A 17,882-nucleotide genomic window follows, 5' to 3' on the forward strand; every position below is an offset into this window, starting at 1 on the left:
TATTTTTCATGAAAGAGTATTTTCCTCATCCTTGCAAAACTAAGCAACATCGCCAACTGTCTATGAAAGTACTGAATTTAAATCCACAAGTGAGAACAGTAATGAGGAAAGGGGGATTTACATATTACCAGGAAAAAACTCAGATGCTTTTAAGTTGTCAAGCAATTCACAAAGAAAGTAGGACTCAGCCCGTTATTAGTAGCTTCAGTAGTTAAGTTGGTTTATGTGGCATTTAAAAAACAGAGGATGAAATGTCTGACTCCTTGGCATGATCCACTGTTAACACATACAAGATATTAACTATATTACCTTTGAGACTAGGCCTACCTTACATGTAGGAGCTAAAAAGAGACTGAAATAAAAGGCATGCTGTTAGACCGGTACCTTTAAAAGAAAAAGGGAAAAAATAAATAAATAAAATAAAAAAGGGAAGTTAAAGGTAAACATTTTGAGATACCTTCAACAGCAATGCGCTTTTTGGGCCAGTCCTTTGATTCACGGGAAACAGATTCTTTGACACGTATACTTATCACTAAATCAGCCAAATTAAATTCTAAAGCATAGAATCGAAGCAATTCCACCCAGAGCTGCCCAACTGGTACTGAAGGCTGGTGCTTTAAGTCAAATATTAATGGTACCTATTAATAGCAAAGAGAAAACATACAGGTTATCTCCTATGTCAGCATAATCTGAAAAGCTAGAGATCAGTCAAGCATCAAATTAGAAAATCTGTAAAACCTTAGCAAAGGCAAGATAAATCAAACTCTAGGTTCTAATTTGCTTGCTGGTAAAATAGCATTACTTCACTGCACCCTTGGGATTACAGTATGTTAAAATAGTTACTGTCATAAGAATAGACAGGATCAGTTTTATTTAATTCTCTCAGTACTGAATTTTTCTGGTTGCTGCTGCTGGAGGCAACCTTTAAACAGTTACAGACACACAGAAATGGACAGCAGCTAAAGGCGCAGAGAAAAAGGAAGGACACGCCTCTTTCATTTGCCTCCATAAGCTACGTAAGCATACTGAATCTGCTAGTGGCAATTAATCCTAAAGCTAAATGATGATGTTACAGTTGTAGGTATCAGAAATTGGTACTAGTCATAGATTAGTAGGACTAGTATAGTCATATAGTAGTCATAGGAGTAGTATAGCCATAAATCTTAAATTGAACATACTGTAATATATTAGAAAATATATAAGACTTAGAAAAACACTGGATCCAAACACTGATTCTGTCACTTCACAGTGACTTAGCTTCTTCATTCTCAGGCTGGCAGTATAACACAGGAGCTAAGAGAACTGGCTTTGGAATGGACAGGCTTAAGTTTGAAATGCTGGTCAAGGTATATAACCTGTCTAAAACTTGGTTTCCTCATCTGAAAAATGGGATAACAGTACCCACCTCATAGGGTTGTTGGGAGGACTGAATGACAAAGTGTCTGTAAAGTGCTTAGCACAGTGCCTGGCACACAGTGTTCAAAAAATGGTCGCTATCATTATCTGCAGAGTAGGGATGATACCACCTATAACACAGGATAGTTATGAGGATTAAATCAGAAACAAGGGAAAGCATCTGGCAGACTTGGCTGTTGTCCGTATTTTCTCACTCAGGTACAGTCTTTTTACATACAAGAAATCCACATATCATTGAAACATGATGTCAGAACTGTAAGATGCTCTTATGAGGTACTCCAGTTCAACTCTCTTATTTACAAAGAAAGGGAAAGAACTGAAGCCCATCAAGTTCAGATGACTTGTCAGAAGCCATACTGCTGGTCAGTGGTGGGAGGACAACATCTCCCAATCCCACACCATACAATCTCAACAACGTCTAGATCTCTCTTAATTCCAGGAGTGGAAGCATGATTAATTTCTTCAAATAGCATAAAATGTAAAAATATGTAATTGGATTTACAGCAATAGCTTTTCCTTCCCCTTAGTCCTAGAATTCACATTTTAAAAAATTTACCCTCTAAGATATACGAATTGTTTGCAATCTCACTTCATTGTATCAAACTTCAAAACTAGAAGTATGGTATCTTATTAATCGCTGAAAATCAACCACAAAGGTTCTGTCAAATAAGATACAGTCATCTGATGAATTTACAAAGTAGGACTGATTGAAAATGGAAGTTGTTCAGGTCCCAAACACTATAGATGAGGACACAAAGAAAACCTCCAGAAACTGAAAGACTTATTTAAGTTTCATCTCTTTATCCACAAGTTTCTTTCAGAATTACTAATTTTAAGCATCTCACTGAAAAGACTTGAAAATACCATAATGTGGAACTAAAGAGACCCTGGAAATACCTAGACTACTGGCACTTAAAACTTTTTTCAAGTAAAGAACAATTTTCTTTTTCAAATAAAATATGAAGAGTAACAGCTAACATTTACTGACTGCTTACCATATGCTTGGCACTGAGCTAAGCAGTCTATAAATCAATGACCCTATGAGACGGTATCAATGTTATCCCCATTTATAGGTGAGGAAACTGGGGCACAGAAAGGTAAGCTGCCCAAGGACAAGTTAGGAAATGGGAGGGCTGGGATATGAATACTTGTACTCGACTTAACCACCTATACGGTCATCCACTACTGGAACCCCAAAATAGAAATCAGATGAAAGTGGTGCTGTTCTGGTGGCTGCAAGGGGAGGGTGACACCACCACTCTCCCCTCCTGTCTACTCAAGGAATCTAGAAAACACAACTAAAAAAAAATCTATGATTTACCATAATCTCTTCATTTTAGGCACGAGAATAACTATGGATTGGAGGAATGATATAGCTTGTTCATGTACAGCTGGCTTGTGAATCCTGGTCTCCAAAATATTTTATGGCTATTATTGTCATTTAACCCCACAGGGTCAAGGGTAAGAGACCATTTTCAAATTCAGGGCAAAATCCTATTCTCATAACAAGTCTAATTACATTGCTCAGAGTTTTTATTTGAAATTCGAATGACAACTCTTTCCTTGTTTATAAATTCTTCCCACCCCAACGGTATGGATGAAGACAAGTACACTAAATCATATACTTGACAGTATTTTTGCATAAAATGTGCCCATGGAAATAACATGTGCACAAACATATTACGCGTATAGTGTGCCCAGGAAATTAATGTGCGAGGGGGCTGCACGGTTTACAAAAGGGCTGTTTAACACATACGTTATTTGTGTAAAAACAACCACTATTAAATCATATACTTATTCAGTTACTTTATAATTTGAGGTTAACTTTTCATATACATATATTTTTCATATACATATATTCGATCTAAGATTGAAGCTTTTTAAGGATAGTGTTTATCTTTTAATTCTTGCAAAGAACAAACCATACAAATGCCTGTGAATTTAATGATCTGAATTTTACTGTCTCTCCCTACTTATTTATTTATTTGGAAGTGAAATAGGTTAAGTCAGTTAAACAAAGAAGAGGGTAAGACTGATTAACTCATTAACACCACAATTAATATCTGAATTAGAAATAGGTGGCAAGACCAGAAAAGAGAATATGCATACCTGTCCCATTTTAACCCGCTTGTCTCTGGGCTCTCTGGGCCACTCTTCTTTGGCTGCGTCTGTATCCCCTGTGGCAGCATCAATGTATTCCCACACCACAACGTTGTTCTCGACATCTTTAAGGTTGAAATTTCCTAGTTTGTTTAATGAAAATCCTTCAATCTAGAAAAAATTAGATTAATACGATCATAAAGTAAAAATAATTTTATATCATTATCAGAGCTTCTTAATCTTGCAAAGAATCAGTGAAAATACAACATACTCAGTTCACTGAAAACATATGACTTATGGAATTCCTCTGAGACATCTGTAAATTAAAAAAAAAAAAAAATTCTTAAATATAAAACAAGGCTGTGCTTTGCAAAAGAAGTTGTGAGTTTGTGAGACAATTCTTTGGTAAATAATCTACAAGAAGGCAATATGGCCTAGCGGCTAGGGTCATGGGTTCTGGAATAAAACTGACTTGGCCCAAATCTCAGTTCATTCAAGTACCAGTTGTGTAACCTCAGTAAGGTACTTATCCTCTTTAGGGCTCAGGTTCCTGTGAAAATGGCTAACACTAAAACCTCCTTCATGAAACAGTGATAAGAAATGATGGACAGAAAGCACTCAGAATCAGAATGTGACACACAGTAAATGCCCAATAAACGTAAGCAACTGTTACAGATGATACTATTAAAAGACTGCAAATTGAAGTTCCCTAGTTTGCTTAATGCAAAACAAAACAAAGACTGCAAACAGACGTTAGATGCTCATACCAACCAATATATCCATGATACTGCATTACAGTTAACACCAAACACCAGGCTACAAATAAACACATAAACATCTAAGAAGATCAGATGGGGGTCAGTGAACAGGAATATACTCGAGACCAAGGATAGATTCAGCGGAGGCTACTCTTGCACACATACTAGTGATACAAAATACCCGCAATCCTTACAGAAACAACATAAAACAGATATAGACCAATCCCTCACAGACAGCCAGACACTGTGGGAGAGAGATCCAACAGATCTACTGCATCAGGACCATAGTACTGGGGACACTAGACTCAACTGGCAAAACAAAATACATAAAAGTCTTGTTCCTCATCCTACATTGGTGAGTAGCAACTGGGGTCTTAAAAGCTTTCAAGTGACCATCTGAGATGCAGCTAATGGTCTCCTGTCGTTGGAAGTGAAGAAGAGTGCAGAAAACCAAGGGCATTTGGAAGCAATCAGCCCTAGGACACGATGGCCCTCGAGACCAGAAGAACATAGATGGTGCCTGGCTACCAATGCCAGCCACTCAGGAAAGGATCAAATCTGGAGATCCTGGATAAAGTGGGAGGAAAAATGTGCAACAAAATCCAAAAACTCAAAAATGACCAGAATTACTGGTAAGATGGTCTGGTAAGACCCCCAATACTATGGCCCTGGGATACATTTTGGCCCTGGAATAAAACTCACTCCCAGGGGCTGACTCTTAGCCCAATAGTAAAGATTGTAAATAGTAAAGAGTGGATGCAGACCACTCAACCCAGGGTGACATCCCATACATTCTATGGAAATGCATCCCTTGGAGCACTCGATCACTGGGCACCAGAGGGGCAACATTCACATGGAGGAACGCAGGACAAACAGGAGTGCATAACTATGAGGGGCACGGAGGGGGGGAGGGTTACAGGGTAGGGAGGGGAGGAGACTGGGTTAGGGTTGGGGATGGTAGATGGGGAGTGAAACTAAATGTACATGTAATGTTGAATGTAAAACAAACTCTGTTCTGTAAACTTGCACCTAAAGCACAATTAAAAAAAAAAAAAAAAAAAGACTGCAAATTGTAAAATCCAGAAGCTCTGAGATAGAAAATTTGTAATTCTGTTTCAAAAGAAAATTTCAAAAGCATATTCTACAGGCTATTAATAGATGTTAATACAAAAGAAAATGGTTTGGGCTTAAAAATCCCAAGAAATCTTTTAAAAAGTTGAACCATTTCCTCCTTGTACAGCATGATTTTTATTACAACCTTGAAACAGATTCACGTACATAATGAGTTGGCGGTGGAGGGTATATGTTGTATCCCATTTCCTAAATCTATGTCCACAAAAAATGGATTACAGTACTGCACTGGCTTAGCAGGCAGAGTAATCTTTCTAAAACACAGACTTTATGTTGCTCTCTTACCTCACTCATACTCTTATTCAAGAAGAAATTCAAAGTCCCTTGCAGGGCTTAAAACAGCCCTATGCAATATTGTCCTTCCCCTCGTCTGACCCAGCTTCTATCCTTGCTAAAGGCTAATAACATTTGCTAATCCCTTGTGGCGAAGTGGCTAAGGCATTTGACTGCTAACCAGAAGGTTGGCTGTTCAAACCCACCAGCCACTAAGCTGAAGGAAGACCAGGCAATCTACTTCTGTAAAGATCTGCCACCTCAGAAACCTAATGGGGATCACTAACAGTCGGAACTGACTCGATGGCAATGGGTTTGGTTTGGTTTTTTGGTCTGCCTGGAATGCTCGATCTCTGAACAACCATTCGGGCTCACTCTCCCTCACTTCATTGAGGCTCTGTTCAAACATCTTTCTCTAAACAGCATCTCCTTTCTTTTATTCTCTGTCCTTACAGAGAAGGAGAGGGTTTTTATTTTTCCTCAGAGAAATTACTATTGCTTAATAGGTATTTATTTTGTTTTTCTCTCTCACCGCTGGGTATATATATAGCTAATTCCACTTTAGGAGCTCTGGTAGCATAGTGGCTAAGGCACTTGACTGCTAACCAGAAGGCTGGTGGTTCAAACCCACCAGCCACTCCTCAGAAGGAAGACTGGGCAATCTATTTCTGTAGAGATACCACCTCAGAAACCCAAGGAGGTGTCACCATGAGTCAAATCAACTCAATGGCAGTGAATTTGGTTTTTTAGTTTTAGCCACTCTGTGAGAGAAAGATGAGACTCAACAGCAGTGGGTTTGGGTTATTCTACTTTAGTCTTTATTCCCAGGGCCTGGCAGATAAAAGTTCCTGCTTAATTTCAGCCCATTCATTATAAAGAAAAAATCCTCTACAGCCATACATATGTGTGTGTGTATGTGCGTGTGTGTGTATACATATACACACACACACGTATGTATGTATTTTGTTGTTCTGGATGGCGGTCAAGTGCTTTAGGCACTGAGCTACCAGAGCTTACACATATGTATATATATTTTTGACATGCATTCATAGTTAAGAACTGCTCTAGAACATGGATCTTCTTTGAATGATGAACAAGACCTATGCAGAGGAAGAAGAAACCCATTACCATCAAGTTAATTCCAACTTACAGTGACCCTACAGGATGGAGCAGAACTGTCCCCTAGAATTTCCAAGGCTGTAAATCTTTACAGAAGCCAAGTGCCTCATCTTTCTCCTACAGAGTGGAGATCTACCAACCCTTTGAACATTTTTTGAACCACCAATCTGACTGCTAGCCAGAAGGCTAGTGGTTCAAACCCACCAGCCACTCCTTGGAAGGAAGATGGGATAATCTACTTCCGTAGTGATACTGCTTCAGAAACCCAAGGAGGGGTCGCTATGAGTTGGATCCGACTTGATGGCTGTAGTTTGGTTTTTGGTTTGGAACCTTTTGGTTAGCAGCCCAGTGCTTTAATCAGAGTGCCTCCAGAGCTCCTCGTACAGCAAGAGGAAAGGCTATTAAAATATCCAATGTGTTAAAGTAAACTTTCACCAAGTGAGTCTTTCTATAAAATGTACATATAAGATTATACCAAGATAGGGATTCAAAATGAGGTTTCTAAGAGACTGGACATAATTTCTAGTCTTTGAGATGGTTTCTTCTTAAATCCTGCTATTTTCAACACATAGCTGAACTTTAATTTATCAAGAAAGAAAGAGGGTCATATTACTGAAATTTAAATCATCTTAAAGATAAACAAACCCAATGTCATCAAATTGATTCTGACTTCCAGCAACCCTATAGGACACAGTAGAATTGCCCCATGGGGTTTCCAAGGCTATAAATCTTTACAGAAGCAGACAGCCATATCTTTCTCCCACAGAGCAGCTGGTGAATTCAAACTGCTGACCTTTTGGTTCGTAGCTGAGTGCTTAACCATTGTGTCACCAGGGCTTCTCTTAGAGATAATACCAAATACCAAACATTACTCAAAAGGTGACTATTAAGCTCTGCATCTGTGGTACAGGTGACAATCTCAATGCTTACATTGTCTTTTATTTTTCCAGATATAAGGAATAAAGAGAAATAAAAGATTAGAAACAGAAAGTTATATTGAACCAAATACTGTATTTGGAGGTGATACGCAAAGTATCAAGGAGCTCTGATGGCGTAGTGCCTAAGGCATTTGACTGCTAACCAGAAGGCTGGCAGTACAAACCCACTAGCCACTCCTTGGAAGGAAGGTTGTGCAATCTACTTCCATAGTGATACTGCCTTGGAAACCCAAGGAGGGTTCACTATGAGTTGGGTCCAACTTGACAGCAGTGGGTTATACAAAGTATCAAATTAGAAAACTGAAACCAAAGAAAGTGTGTACCAAATGATAAATTTAACACAGGTTCACAGTCTCTTATCTGAAACCTTCAGGACTGTCTGTATTTCAAAAATTAGAATTTTTGGATTTTAGAGAGGTAATAATATCACCAGCAAGGCACTGGGTAGCATTTTGTAATCACACATACAAATATTTCAGCAGTGAAATGAATATTCACATTAGTAGGATAAGTAAATTCATGTCAGTTCTGGTTAAGTTTTTAGATTTTTGAATTATATGTAATGGATCATGGACCTGTAATAAAAACAATATGGGATATACAAACAAAAAAAAGTTTAATACCCATGATCCTAGGTAAACAGGCAGAAGGGGCTCTTTCCTCTGCTGAAGAAAGAAAATGGCCATCAAGGCAAACACGTAAGGTGGCAAGCCACCTTCTTCAGGACGATCTATACTGCAAAGCTACATGAGAGAAAACAAGAAAAGCATTCTTTTTATACCAATTTGTCATTTACACAATTTGTCCTAAAACCTGTAACTTTATTACTATGTATTACTTGATCTACAGTGAGTCCTCAAAACAAAGCAGCATAGGGACAAAATATAAAACTTCCACACAGTTTTGTAGCAACCACATAATACCATGGTTTTGTGTGACAGTTTCACTTTCAAATATTCAATCTTCCTGTACTAATAAATATAACTAAACTTACTCATGGACCTCCTAAAAAAATATTTCATTTTTTATTTTTTGACAGACATGGTTTAAGTTCATTCACGTGGCTTAAACATGTTAATGAAGTCAAAATGATGGTTCAAAGTGTAAGTCAACTGGTTCTGTTTAGTTTAATGGTCCTCTCAATCTAACTACAGCTTTATAAATGTATACTTTGGTTACAAAGGCAATTACAGGAGAAAATACGGGCAAATTCATTAGTATTAATAGAAAAAACAACCAAAAAAGCATGGTCTACTTAGAGATAAAACAGGAAGTAGTATTCAAATAATGGCATATTGTAATCATCAATTCACCAAATTAAGAATTGGGGATCCTCTATTCATCTGGGACAAAAGTAACAGGAATTATGTATTTTTACTATTATACCTTAATCAATCAAGATTTTGCTTCCCTCTAAAAAGCACCTACAAAGAATCTCAATTTTATAATTATGATTTCACCTTACATTTCAGGGGAATGCTAAATGCTCTGATACTTATTAAAGCAATCCAGCTGGGATGCCATACTTAAGACATTACGGAAAGATAAGTAAGATCAGAGAGAATGTGTTTCACTTGTTGAGGAGTTTCTGAATATATTATTGAAAATGGTATGAGAATCTTTTGTGCTTTATCTTAAACTTATCCTGTGTCTAAGAATCACCTTAAGAAACAAGTTAAAATGCAAATCCTTGGGTCCTAAGCCCTGGGATTTGGCCCAGAAACAGGCTTTTTAATAAGCACTATAGATCATTTTGATCTTCTGAAGACTACTGTGGTAGTGAAATAGAAACACTATCTTTTCCATTCTTTAAACTTTAAAATGTCTGCTCTGTTACTCAGAAAGCATACTCTCAATGTCTATAACATGCCAACAAGTATTTAAATTAACTGAGTAAGAATCAAAGCATACTGCTTATGCATATACAGAATGTATCCATGTACTTGAAGAACTCAAACCTACCTTTGCCCAATATCTAAATGCAATCACCAAAGGAACCAGTCTGGGTTCTAGTTTTCCAAGGGCAGTTAAATGATTTGTTGTCAGACAAGCATTTTCATTTCCTGCACTCACTTTACAAAGGAGACCACTGTTGGGGGTGAGAGGGAGCGAGGATGGGAGGGAAAAAAAGAAAGACAAAAGTGTCACACAGGTACATTTTACTCCAAAAACAACTGATTTTTACATGGGCAATAAATACTTTAAAACAGAATAAGTAAAAAACAATTTCACTGGTCATTTAAGAAATTAGGTTTTTTTTAAAAGATAGAGCAGCTATTTTCTGAGTAAACATCATTTTTCAGAATAAAACTTTGTGTTTTTATATATTAAAGCTATATGGGAAGGGCAAAACAAAAAAGGAAAATATTGTAAAATGTTTCAAATGAGGGCATGACTCATGCATGTATCAATAAAAGAGTTTTCTCAAGAGTAGGAGCTATCTGCCTAATGAAGAATCATTATAGCCTATAAACCACCCATTCAGTAATGATGGCAATGTTTCCAGATACAGGCAGAGATCATGGGTGAAGTCACTGTTACTCAGCACTGCCAGAACTGCTGCTAAAAATGATGGCAAATAAATGCAATTAGAGCTAGTGAACATTTGATGAGGTGGTTTTTCATCTAGTTGAAATGGGTCAAAATGCTTTCTTATCTTTTTTTCCCTTTAAGTACTTTTACTGTTTTAAAAATAAAACATTCTTTTCCCTCTTGCATCAAATGCCAAATAAGCTCATGAAATAAGCATGTCAAGAGTTTATAATTCTAGAAACTGGACATTAAACTCTACTACATGTGCTTTTACTAAACTGGTATTTATCTAATATATAAACAGCTTAAAGAAGTAGACACCTTTGCTTTTCTCTGCACACCACCACTGGAACTCTAGCATGGAAATCTGCATCAACATCAGTAAAAGAATCTGAGGAAAGAAGAAGAAAATAGTAAATAGGTTAAGCAACCTTAGTTTAAAAATCCAACAAGATAAAGTACAAGTACCAGTTTGGCTTTTTAAAGGACTACTACTTTAAAGAAAACTCTGAAATGACTCAAAAAGGGGGGGGGGGAATTCAAGAATCAAGTGATCAAATTAAAACTCTTTCTTTGCAAATTTAAAGTCTGATTAGAAATGACTATATAATTAGATCAGAATATTTAAAAGTTATATGAATAAGAGAATTAGAAATATGAATAGGACATTCAAAAACAAAATTGTTGGTGCAAAAGCTATTAAAATGTTCAGGATCAAATATATACTGAATGAACTAAGAATAAAAATTTAAATGTTTTATTCAACCAAAACAAGAAGGATGAGAAAGACAAGGGATGAAAGAGTTTGATGAGGCCTCCATAAACTATAAGGAGCTCTGGTGGTGCAGTGGTTAAGTGCTCGGCTGCTAACTGAAAGGTTGGCTATTCGAACCCACCAGCTTCTCTGTGGGAGAAAGATGTGGCAGTCTGTTTCTGTAAAGATTACAGCCTGGAAATCCTAGGGGGCAGTTTGACTCCATCCTATAAGGTCCCTATGAATCAGAATCAACTCAATAGCAATACATTTTTAGATAAAAACTATAGAAAGGTAGAAAGCCCAAAACTGGGCATTATGCTGGACAACTGATAAACCTAACTGGGACAATTTGCAGAATCATTAATTAGGGTGGGCCATATCTATATACCTTTTTTAAAGTACAAATTTGAAAAGTAAATCATCTTTTAGTGCTACCCTTAAACTTGAATATTTTACTTTTTTTTTTTTAGCTCTGATCTAAAGAAAAAAACAAATCAAACCCACTGCCATTGTGTTGATTCCAACTCATAGTGACCCTATAAGACAGAGTAGAATTGCCCTATAGGGTTTCCAAGGCTGTAAATATTTATGGAAGTAGACTGCCTCATCTTTCTCCCATGGAGTGGCTGGTGGGTTCAAACTATCAACCTTTTGTTTAGTAGCTGAATATACCACCAGAGCTCTTCAGCTCTGATCTAGGACTCATTTAATCTTTTTAAATAATGACATTATCATTAAGCTAAAAGCTTTACTGAAGAAATGGTTATTATGCACAGTAGATCTACTCATGTTGTTGTTGTTGTTATGTGCCACCAAGTAGGACCCGACTCATAGCAACCCCTCCGTGGGTTTCCGAGGCTGTATCACTATAGAAGTAAATTGCCCAACCTTCCTTCCGAGGAGTGGCTGGTGGGTTTGAACTGCTAGCCTTCTGGTTAGCAGTCAAGTGCCTTAGGCACCACACCACCAGAGCTCCTAGATCTACTCATAGGACTCTAATTACCAATAATTCATGGGCATTTGCTTTGGATATTACTTACACAAATAATTTAAAAACATTATCCCTATTTTCAAGGTTTGAGAAATAATATACAGTCATATTCAAATTACAGGCAAAAGAAAAGGTTAAGAGTAAGAAGTGGGAAAATTTGCCCTTACCACTATTCTTTAAACATTCTTGAACAAGTAAGAGAACATCTGGTTGAGACATCTAGAAAATAAATCAATGAATATATAAAACAAGCTGTAAGTACTTCAGCTTCAGTGAGATAATACAAATCGCTTTCTAAATCAGAAATGCCCATTGTTACTAAAGAAATCAATCATTATACCATGTGTGCATATCACCCAAAGACAAAAAGATGAGCTCCAAACAAGGATGTGGGCCAAAGAGACTTATTACAGAGTTAACTTGGTTGATGAGTTAAGGTAATCAGCATCTTAGCAAATCTCAAACCTGCAGCTGCAAGTTGTCAAACTGCTAACATTATTACCTTGTTTAAACTACTCTAACAGATTACTTACTCATCTCTTGCTTTACTCTTGCCTTTCTGTAGTCACTGCCCCACACAGGAAACCAAGTCAGGTAAAATCATGGTCATGCTCTTCCTTAAAAGCCTCCGATGGCTTATTACTGCATTATGTCAAAATCCCATTGTTTACCACGGACTGTAAGAGCCTGCATGTTGGGCCCAGCTTACATCTCTATCCTAATCTTATGCTCTTCTTCTCCTTAGTCTCTTCACCATGGTATACTACCTTCCTTCTAGCTCCTTGAATAGCCAAGCTTCTTAGTGATTTACGGTGCTGATGAATGCTGCTCCCTCTGCCTGAAACCCTCTTTTACCTGGCTCTTTTCATTTTCTAGAGCTCTGTTTAAATGTTACCTTCACCAAGAGGCTTTCATTACTGCTTGATCTCTGCACATCCCTTGTTATTTTCTATATCCTTGTTTCTTTGCACAGCTCTCATTATAATCAATTATATATGTAATTATTTATCGCTTCACTAGGATGAGCTCCATGAGGGAGGAATCATCTGTTTTGTTCTCCAGAATCTAGTACAGTGCCTGGCATACAACAGAGGCTCAGTAATATTTGCTGAATGAATGAATGGGGCCAGATCAAATAATTTCTACGGTTGGTAAAACATTCATGAGATTCTTAAGATTGAAAGAACAGTAAAACCAATTGGTTGGATGACCATTCAGCTACAGCTGTTAGGTAAGACAAGGAATGACAGGTTGTGAAATAGAACATCTTGGGGAGGAGCCCAGGAATCTGTATTTTTTTAACAGAAAAGCCAAGTGGCTGAACATAAATCATCTGTAAGCTGGCCTGTGAGAACCACCCATGGATAAATGGAGGTGATATTTCCACTTTTTGAAAACATAGTTATTCTGAATAAAGTAGGTATGTAAAAGAGGAAACTAAGGAGCCAAGTGAGCTTTGTTTACACAAAATGTTTACATATCTATATGCTTAAAATCTGAAACACTTCCCTGCCATTGGACAGTTGATTTTACCAAGAGAAATTTAATCTTTTCAAGTTACTAGAACCCAATACTCCATTGGACTCACATGGTTAGAAAACTACCATGTGATGTTAAGTATAAAAGCAGCTCAATGTCTGTAAAGTAATTTTTTAAATGCTCTGAAACTGAAGGCAGGCAGAGATATAATGATGAAAGTTTTGGGAAAGAAAGCTGCCACCATTCTACTTTAAGTATTTTCACATATCTAAAATATATTTAATTGAAGCATACATTTCAAAGAAATTTCCATACCATTCTATGAAAATTCTTCAGAAATTTCACTTTGTACTTACAATGGCTGGAAATTGGATGTCAATGTTTACATCTGAATTTTTGAAACCAAATCGGCTACAGGATGACCCATATAATCTTAGAGAACAATCTAAAAAACAAGTAAATAAAAGTTAATTATTAAAGTAAAATTTCCCCAAAAGGGCAGCTTTTGCTCAAAAACTAAGTTTAGAAGGCAGGAAAGGGCAAAAAAGGACAGACAAATATAAATGGTAAAAACAGGAAGAAATGGGAAGAACTCTGTTACAACACTGCAGGGGTTGCAACCAATGTCACAAAACATTGTTGACTGGAAAATCAATTTGCTCTATAAACTTTCACCCAAATCACAAGTTAAAAACGAAAAACTTCTACTTTATCATGATGACATTTTGTGTAGAAAAAACTATTTGCATGTTTTTTTAAAACATGGAAGTTGAAACTTTCTTTTATAAACTATATTTTAAAAGTATATTACAGAGCTAATACAAACATTTCTTTTCACCCTTCAGAAAACACACATAGTTGCAATTTATTATAAACAATAATTTTCAGTAAAATAGTAAACATACAAATCTTCTGGCATAAAATGACTTTTCAGTATGAGTTACTCATTACATTACGATCAAAAATCATTACTTTAATTCCTTTAGAAAAACTCTGAAGAATGATTACAATAACACTGATAAAATTTAAAATGCTATGTACCAGTCCTTTCACTCTGCAGAGAAAGGTGTGTATATACATGAATGACCTAAATTTAAATATAAATTTATGTTCTCTATTTGTACTCTGGCATTATTTTTAGTATTTTACTGCTATCGTGACAAAAAAAATTAGCCTTTCACATCAGGGGATTTATACACACACACACACACACACATACACACACACAAGCTTGCTGGTTCAAAGAATTTCTCTGGGTTTTAGTAGGTTTCCATGACAAAGAACATTGAATTTTACAATCTATGGCAAAAATCATTGAAATTACAAATGGACTTTTCAGGAACATGCCTATAACATTAAGAAAGATTTATCCATATAATGAAATGAATAGATCATGCCCCTCTCCATTCTTGCAGAAATATGTGTGTGTATATATAAACATAATATAAATGAATAAATCTTAAGAATACTATAGAAACGATCTTCCAGAGGAACAAATATTTCTATGAATGATAAGGTGGCATATTTAAATAATGAATCCAACCCAGGCTATGGATCAGAATCACTCATGGAGCTTTCTGAACAGCTGCCTATGGCTCTACAGGCAGTTCTTATACATAGTAAGGACTGAGAATGATTAAGCTATGCTAACCCATCAGTTAGCCAAACAGGAAATGCCAGTAACTCTGGAGTGCTCTCCAGGACTGTCGGCAGTTTCGTCAGACATTTGCCATACTTGGCCTTATACTAAATAGCACACTCCAAACTGCTGTTCCCTACCCCTCAAAAGATCTATAGTTAAAAATAGGCAGAAGACAGCAAATAATTCTACTATTAACCTGTAAAATAAACTCAACAGGATACAAACTACATTACAAATTAGTTTTCAAAGCTCATTTTAGGTGTAATTCTTTTAAGTTTGTTTAAAATAAAACATTTTCTGGATGTCCAGGAAATGACAGAACACTTTAATTCAAAAATACTGTTGTCAATTCAGACAGGTAGAAAGGTAAGTAATACCTAAGAGTCCCAAAGTGCTTCAGTAACATGGGATATTGGCTTATACTGGAGGCTGCTAATAGCAGTTCAAGGAGCTCTGGTGGCACAGTGGTCAAAGTGCTCAGATACCAACTGAAAAGTTGCTGGTCTGAACATACATCAGCCACTCCATGGTAGAAAGATATGGCAGTCTGCTTCCATAAAGATTATAGCCTTGAAAATCCTTTGGGGTAGTTCTATTCTGTCGAAATTGACACCATAGCAATGGGTTTTAGTTTTAATAGCAGCTTACATTAATGCACATGTACGCAATGACATTTATAATGAAAACAGGTTTAATGACAATGCCTGTAAATCTTTGCTGTCTTGGAAGAAGCCAGGAAAAACAAACAAAAAAGCTGAGAGCTTCAGGTCATGGCAAATCAATTTTTAGCAGGTACAAATTACTATCAGTGGTTAAAATGAATCAGATACTTATTTAGGCAACTACAGAGAAAAATAAATCTAGAAATTTACCTGGTAACTTGTGTTGGAACACATTTTCCATGATACGTTTAATTCCTAGTCTCTGTTCCAAGTTCTCATTGTGTAAGCCAAACTCCTGTACCACTTTGTCAATAGCAATACCAATTGCATTTATCTGGGAGGGTGTTGGTGGGGGTAACGTAGTGAGCAACTCTTCCTCCTGCTTTTCCTTTTAAGACAGATACTGAGATTAAAAATGACTCTCATGCAGTTTTTTTTTTTTGCCTTCTATTACTTTTTCACTGAGACAAAACTGTAGAATTTTCTGGAATCTTTTTCTTAATCTTCAATTCAGCTGGGTCATCTTATCAATGTCATATTATTATATATAATATATAGAATTTTAAATGATCATATCATGAAGCAGCTTACTATGACTGGCATAGGACATATATATAGGTCAATGACTCCACATGCTGATATTATTCTGACATTCACAAGACTACCCAGCAAAAGGACAAGTATAAAGTATTTTGGTTCAAATAATTTCAATAAATAGAAGCTACAAAGTAATTATAAGTATAAAGCATTTTGGTTCAAATAATTTCAATAAACAGAAGCTACAAAGTAATTACAGGTATAAAGTATTTTGGTTCAAATGAATCAAGAAACATAATTAGCAAAGCTATTAAGACCATAAGCCTTAAGGAGAAGAAAGTGAAGAAGACCACAGTAGTAACAACTGACAAGACTATTTGTTTGGGCTACATGAAACTTACCTTAATGTTTTTCTTGTGCCTTTTCTCTTTGATATGCTTATGGGCAAATGCAATGGATTCAATTAAAACATCACAGAGCTTGCAGGTGTATTTTGCTGTAGGGTAGTTTCGTGGTCGCTATAATTTGAAGAGATTTATAGATAGATATATCTCCAAACATACAGGTAAATAAATATTAGTCAGAAATTGATTTCCCCTTTATTTTCATAACTGTCAATATATTATGGTCTCCCTTTATCACTATCCTCAACAGTCATTTTAAGAAGAGTATCAATTATTCTTAATTCTATTAAACAGAATAATTTTTAACTTGTGGTAATTAATAAAAACTGGGATACCTGATTCACCAAAATAGCTATTTCCAGTTGCTAACACAGTTTAGCTAAGGCTTTAAGTAAGACATGTACAAAGACGTTACCCTTTTTAGCCTGTCAATACAGTCTCTTCTTAGTCGCTCCTCAGCCTGCTGTAAGCCCAGCAACTCCTTCACGGAAAGGACTGATTCATCAATCACGGGACCTTCCAAGCCTTCATCCTGCTCATTTTCTTCATTTCTAGTTCTCCTTGGTTTCCTAGGTCTGGACCTCTGCTTCTTGTTTTCTTAAAATAGGGAAAAAATATCATTGGCAATATTGAATAATGTTACTCCTAAGTTTAAAGCAAAATGTACATAATTAATTTAAAAATGTGAAAGAATGAATGACATCTTAGACTGAACACAGACGAGAAAGAAATGGTACTTCTATGGATAAAGTGCTTGAATATCCATTAAGCTCCTCTACTGGACACACCAATTCATAGAAATGATCTTTGTGGCAAACGTTAAAAATTTTATTTCAATTATATAATTTATCAACTTTTCCTAGTATACTGCTGAGCATACTCAAGCAATAATAAAAATCGTAATATTCTAGAGATAAGTATCCTTATGATCTAATATATTTTAGTATAACTGTTACTCTAATCAAAAACATTCATATTTGCTTTCATATTTTAGAAGTGAACAGTTTCAATAGGGCAAAAATGGACATTCTAGCCCCAGAGAACTCAGAAATCAACTACGCCCTTATCTGGAGTGAAAATCAATCATGAAGTTAAAAATTTACCTTTTGATAACACAAATGGAAACTGGGAGCCTCTCCCTTC

At 36.2% G+C, this 17,882-nt stretch overlaps 1 protein-coding gene across 1 annotated transcript in view; it reads right to left on the reverse strand.

The window, feature by feature from the left end:
• Positions 1-17,882, reverse strand: part of TUT7 (terminal uridylyl transferase 7) — a 60,163-nt gene that overhangs the window by 38,164 nt on the left and 4,117 nt on the right. Inside the window, exons 2-11 of the mRNA XM_042780675.1 lie at positions 17,155-17,336; positions 16,737-16,853; positions 16,009-16,186; positions 13,851-13,939; positions 12,183-12,234; positions 10,589-10,658; positions 9,698-9,824; positions 8,359-8,478; positions 3,526-3,687; positions 458-638 (exon numbers count right to left, since the gene is read on the reverse strand). Coding sequence (XP_042636609.1) covers positions 458-638; positions 3,526-3,687; positions 8,359-8,478; positions 9,698-9,824; positions 10,589-10,658; positions 12,183-12,234; positions 13,851-13,939; positions 16,009-16,186; positions 16,737-16,853; positions 17,155-17,336 — 1,278 coding nt within the window. The remainder of the gene's footprint in view (positions 1-457; positions 639-3,525; positions 3,688-8,358; positions 8,479-9,697; positions 9,825-10,588; positions 10,659-12,182; positions 12,235-13,850; positions 13,940-16,008; positions 16,187-16,736; positions 16,854-17,154; positions 17,337-17,882) is intronic.

This window comes from Orycteropus afer, unplaced genomic scaffold (assembly GCF_000298275.1).
Source record: "Orycteropus afer afer isolate SDZICR_OR568_19922 unplaced genomic scaffold, OryAfe1.0 scaffold00005, whole genome shotgun sequence".
In the NCBI taxonomy this organism is placed as follows: domain Eukaryota; kingdom Metazoa; phylum Chordata; class Mammalia; order Tubulidentata; family Orycteropodidae; genus Orycteropus; species Orycteropus afer.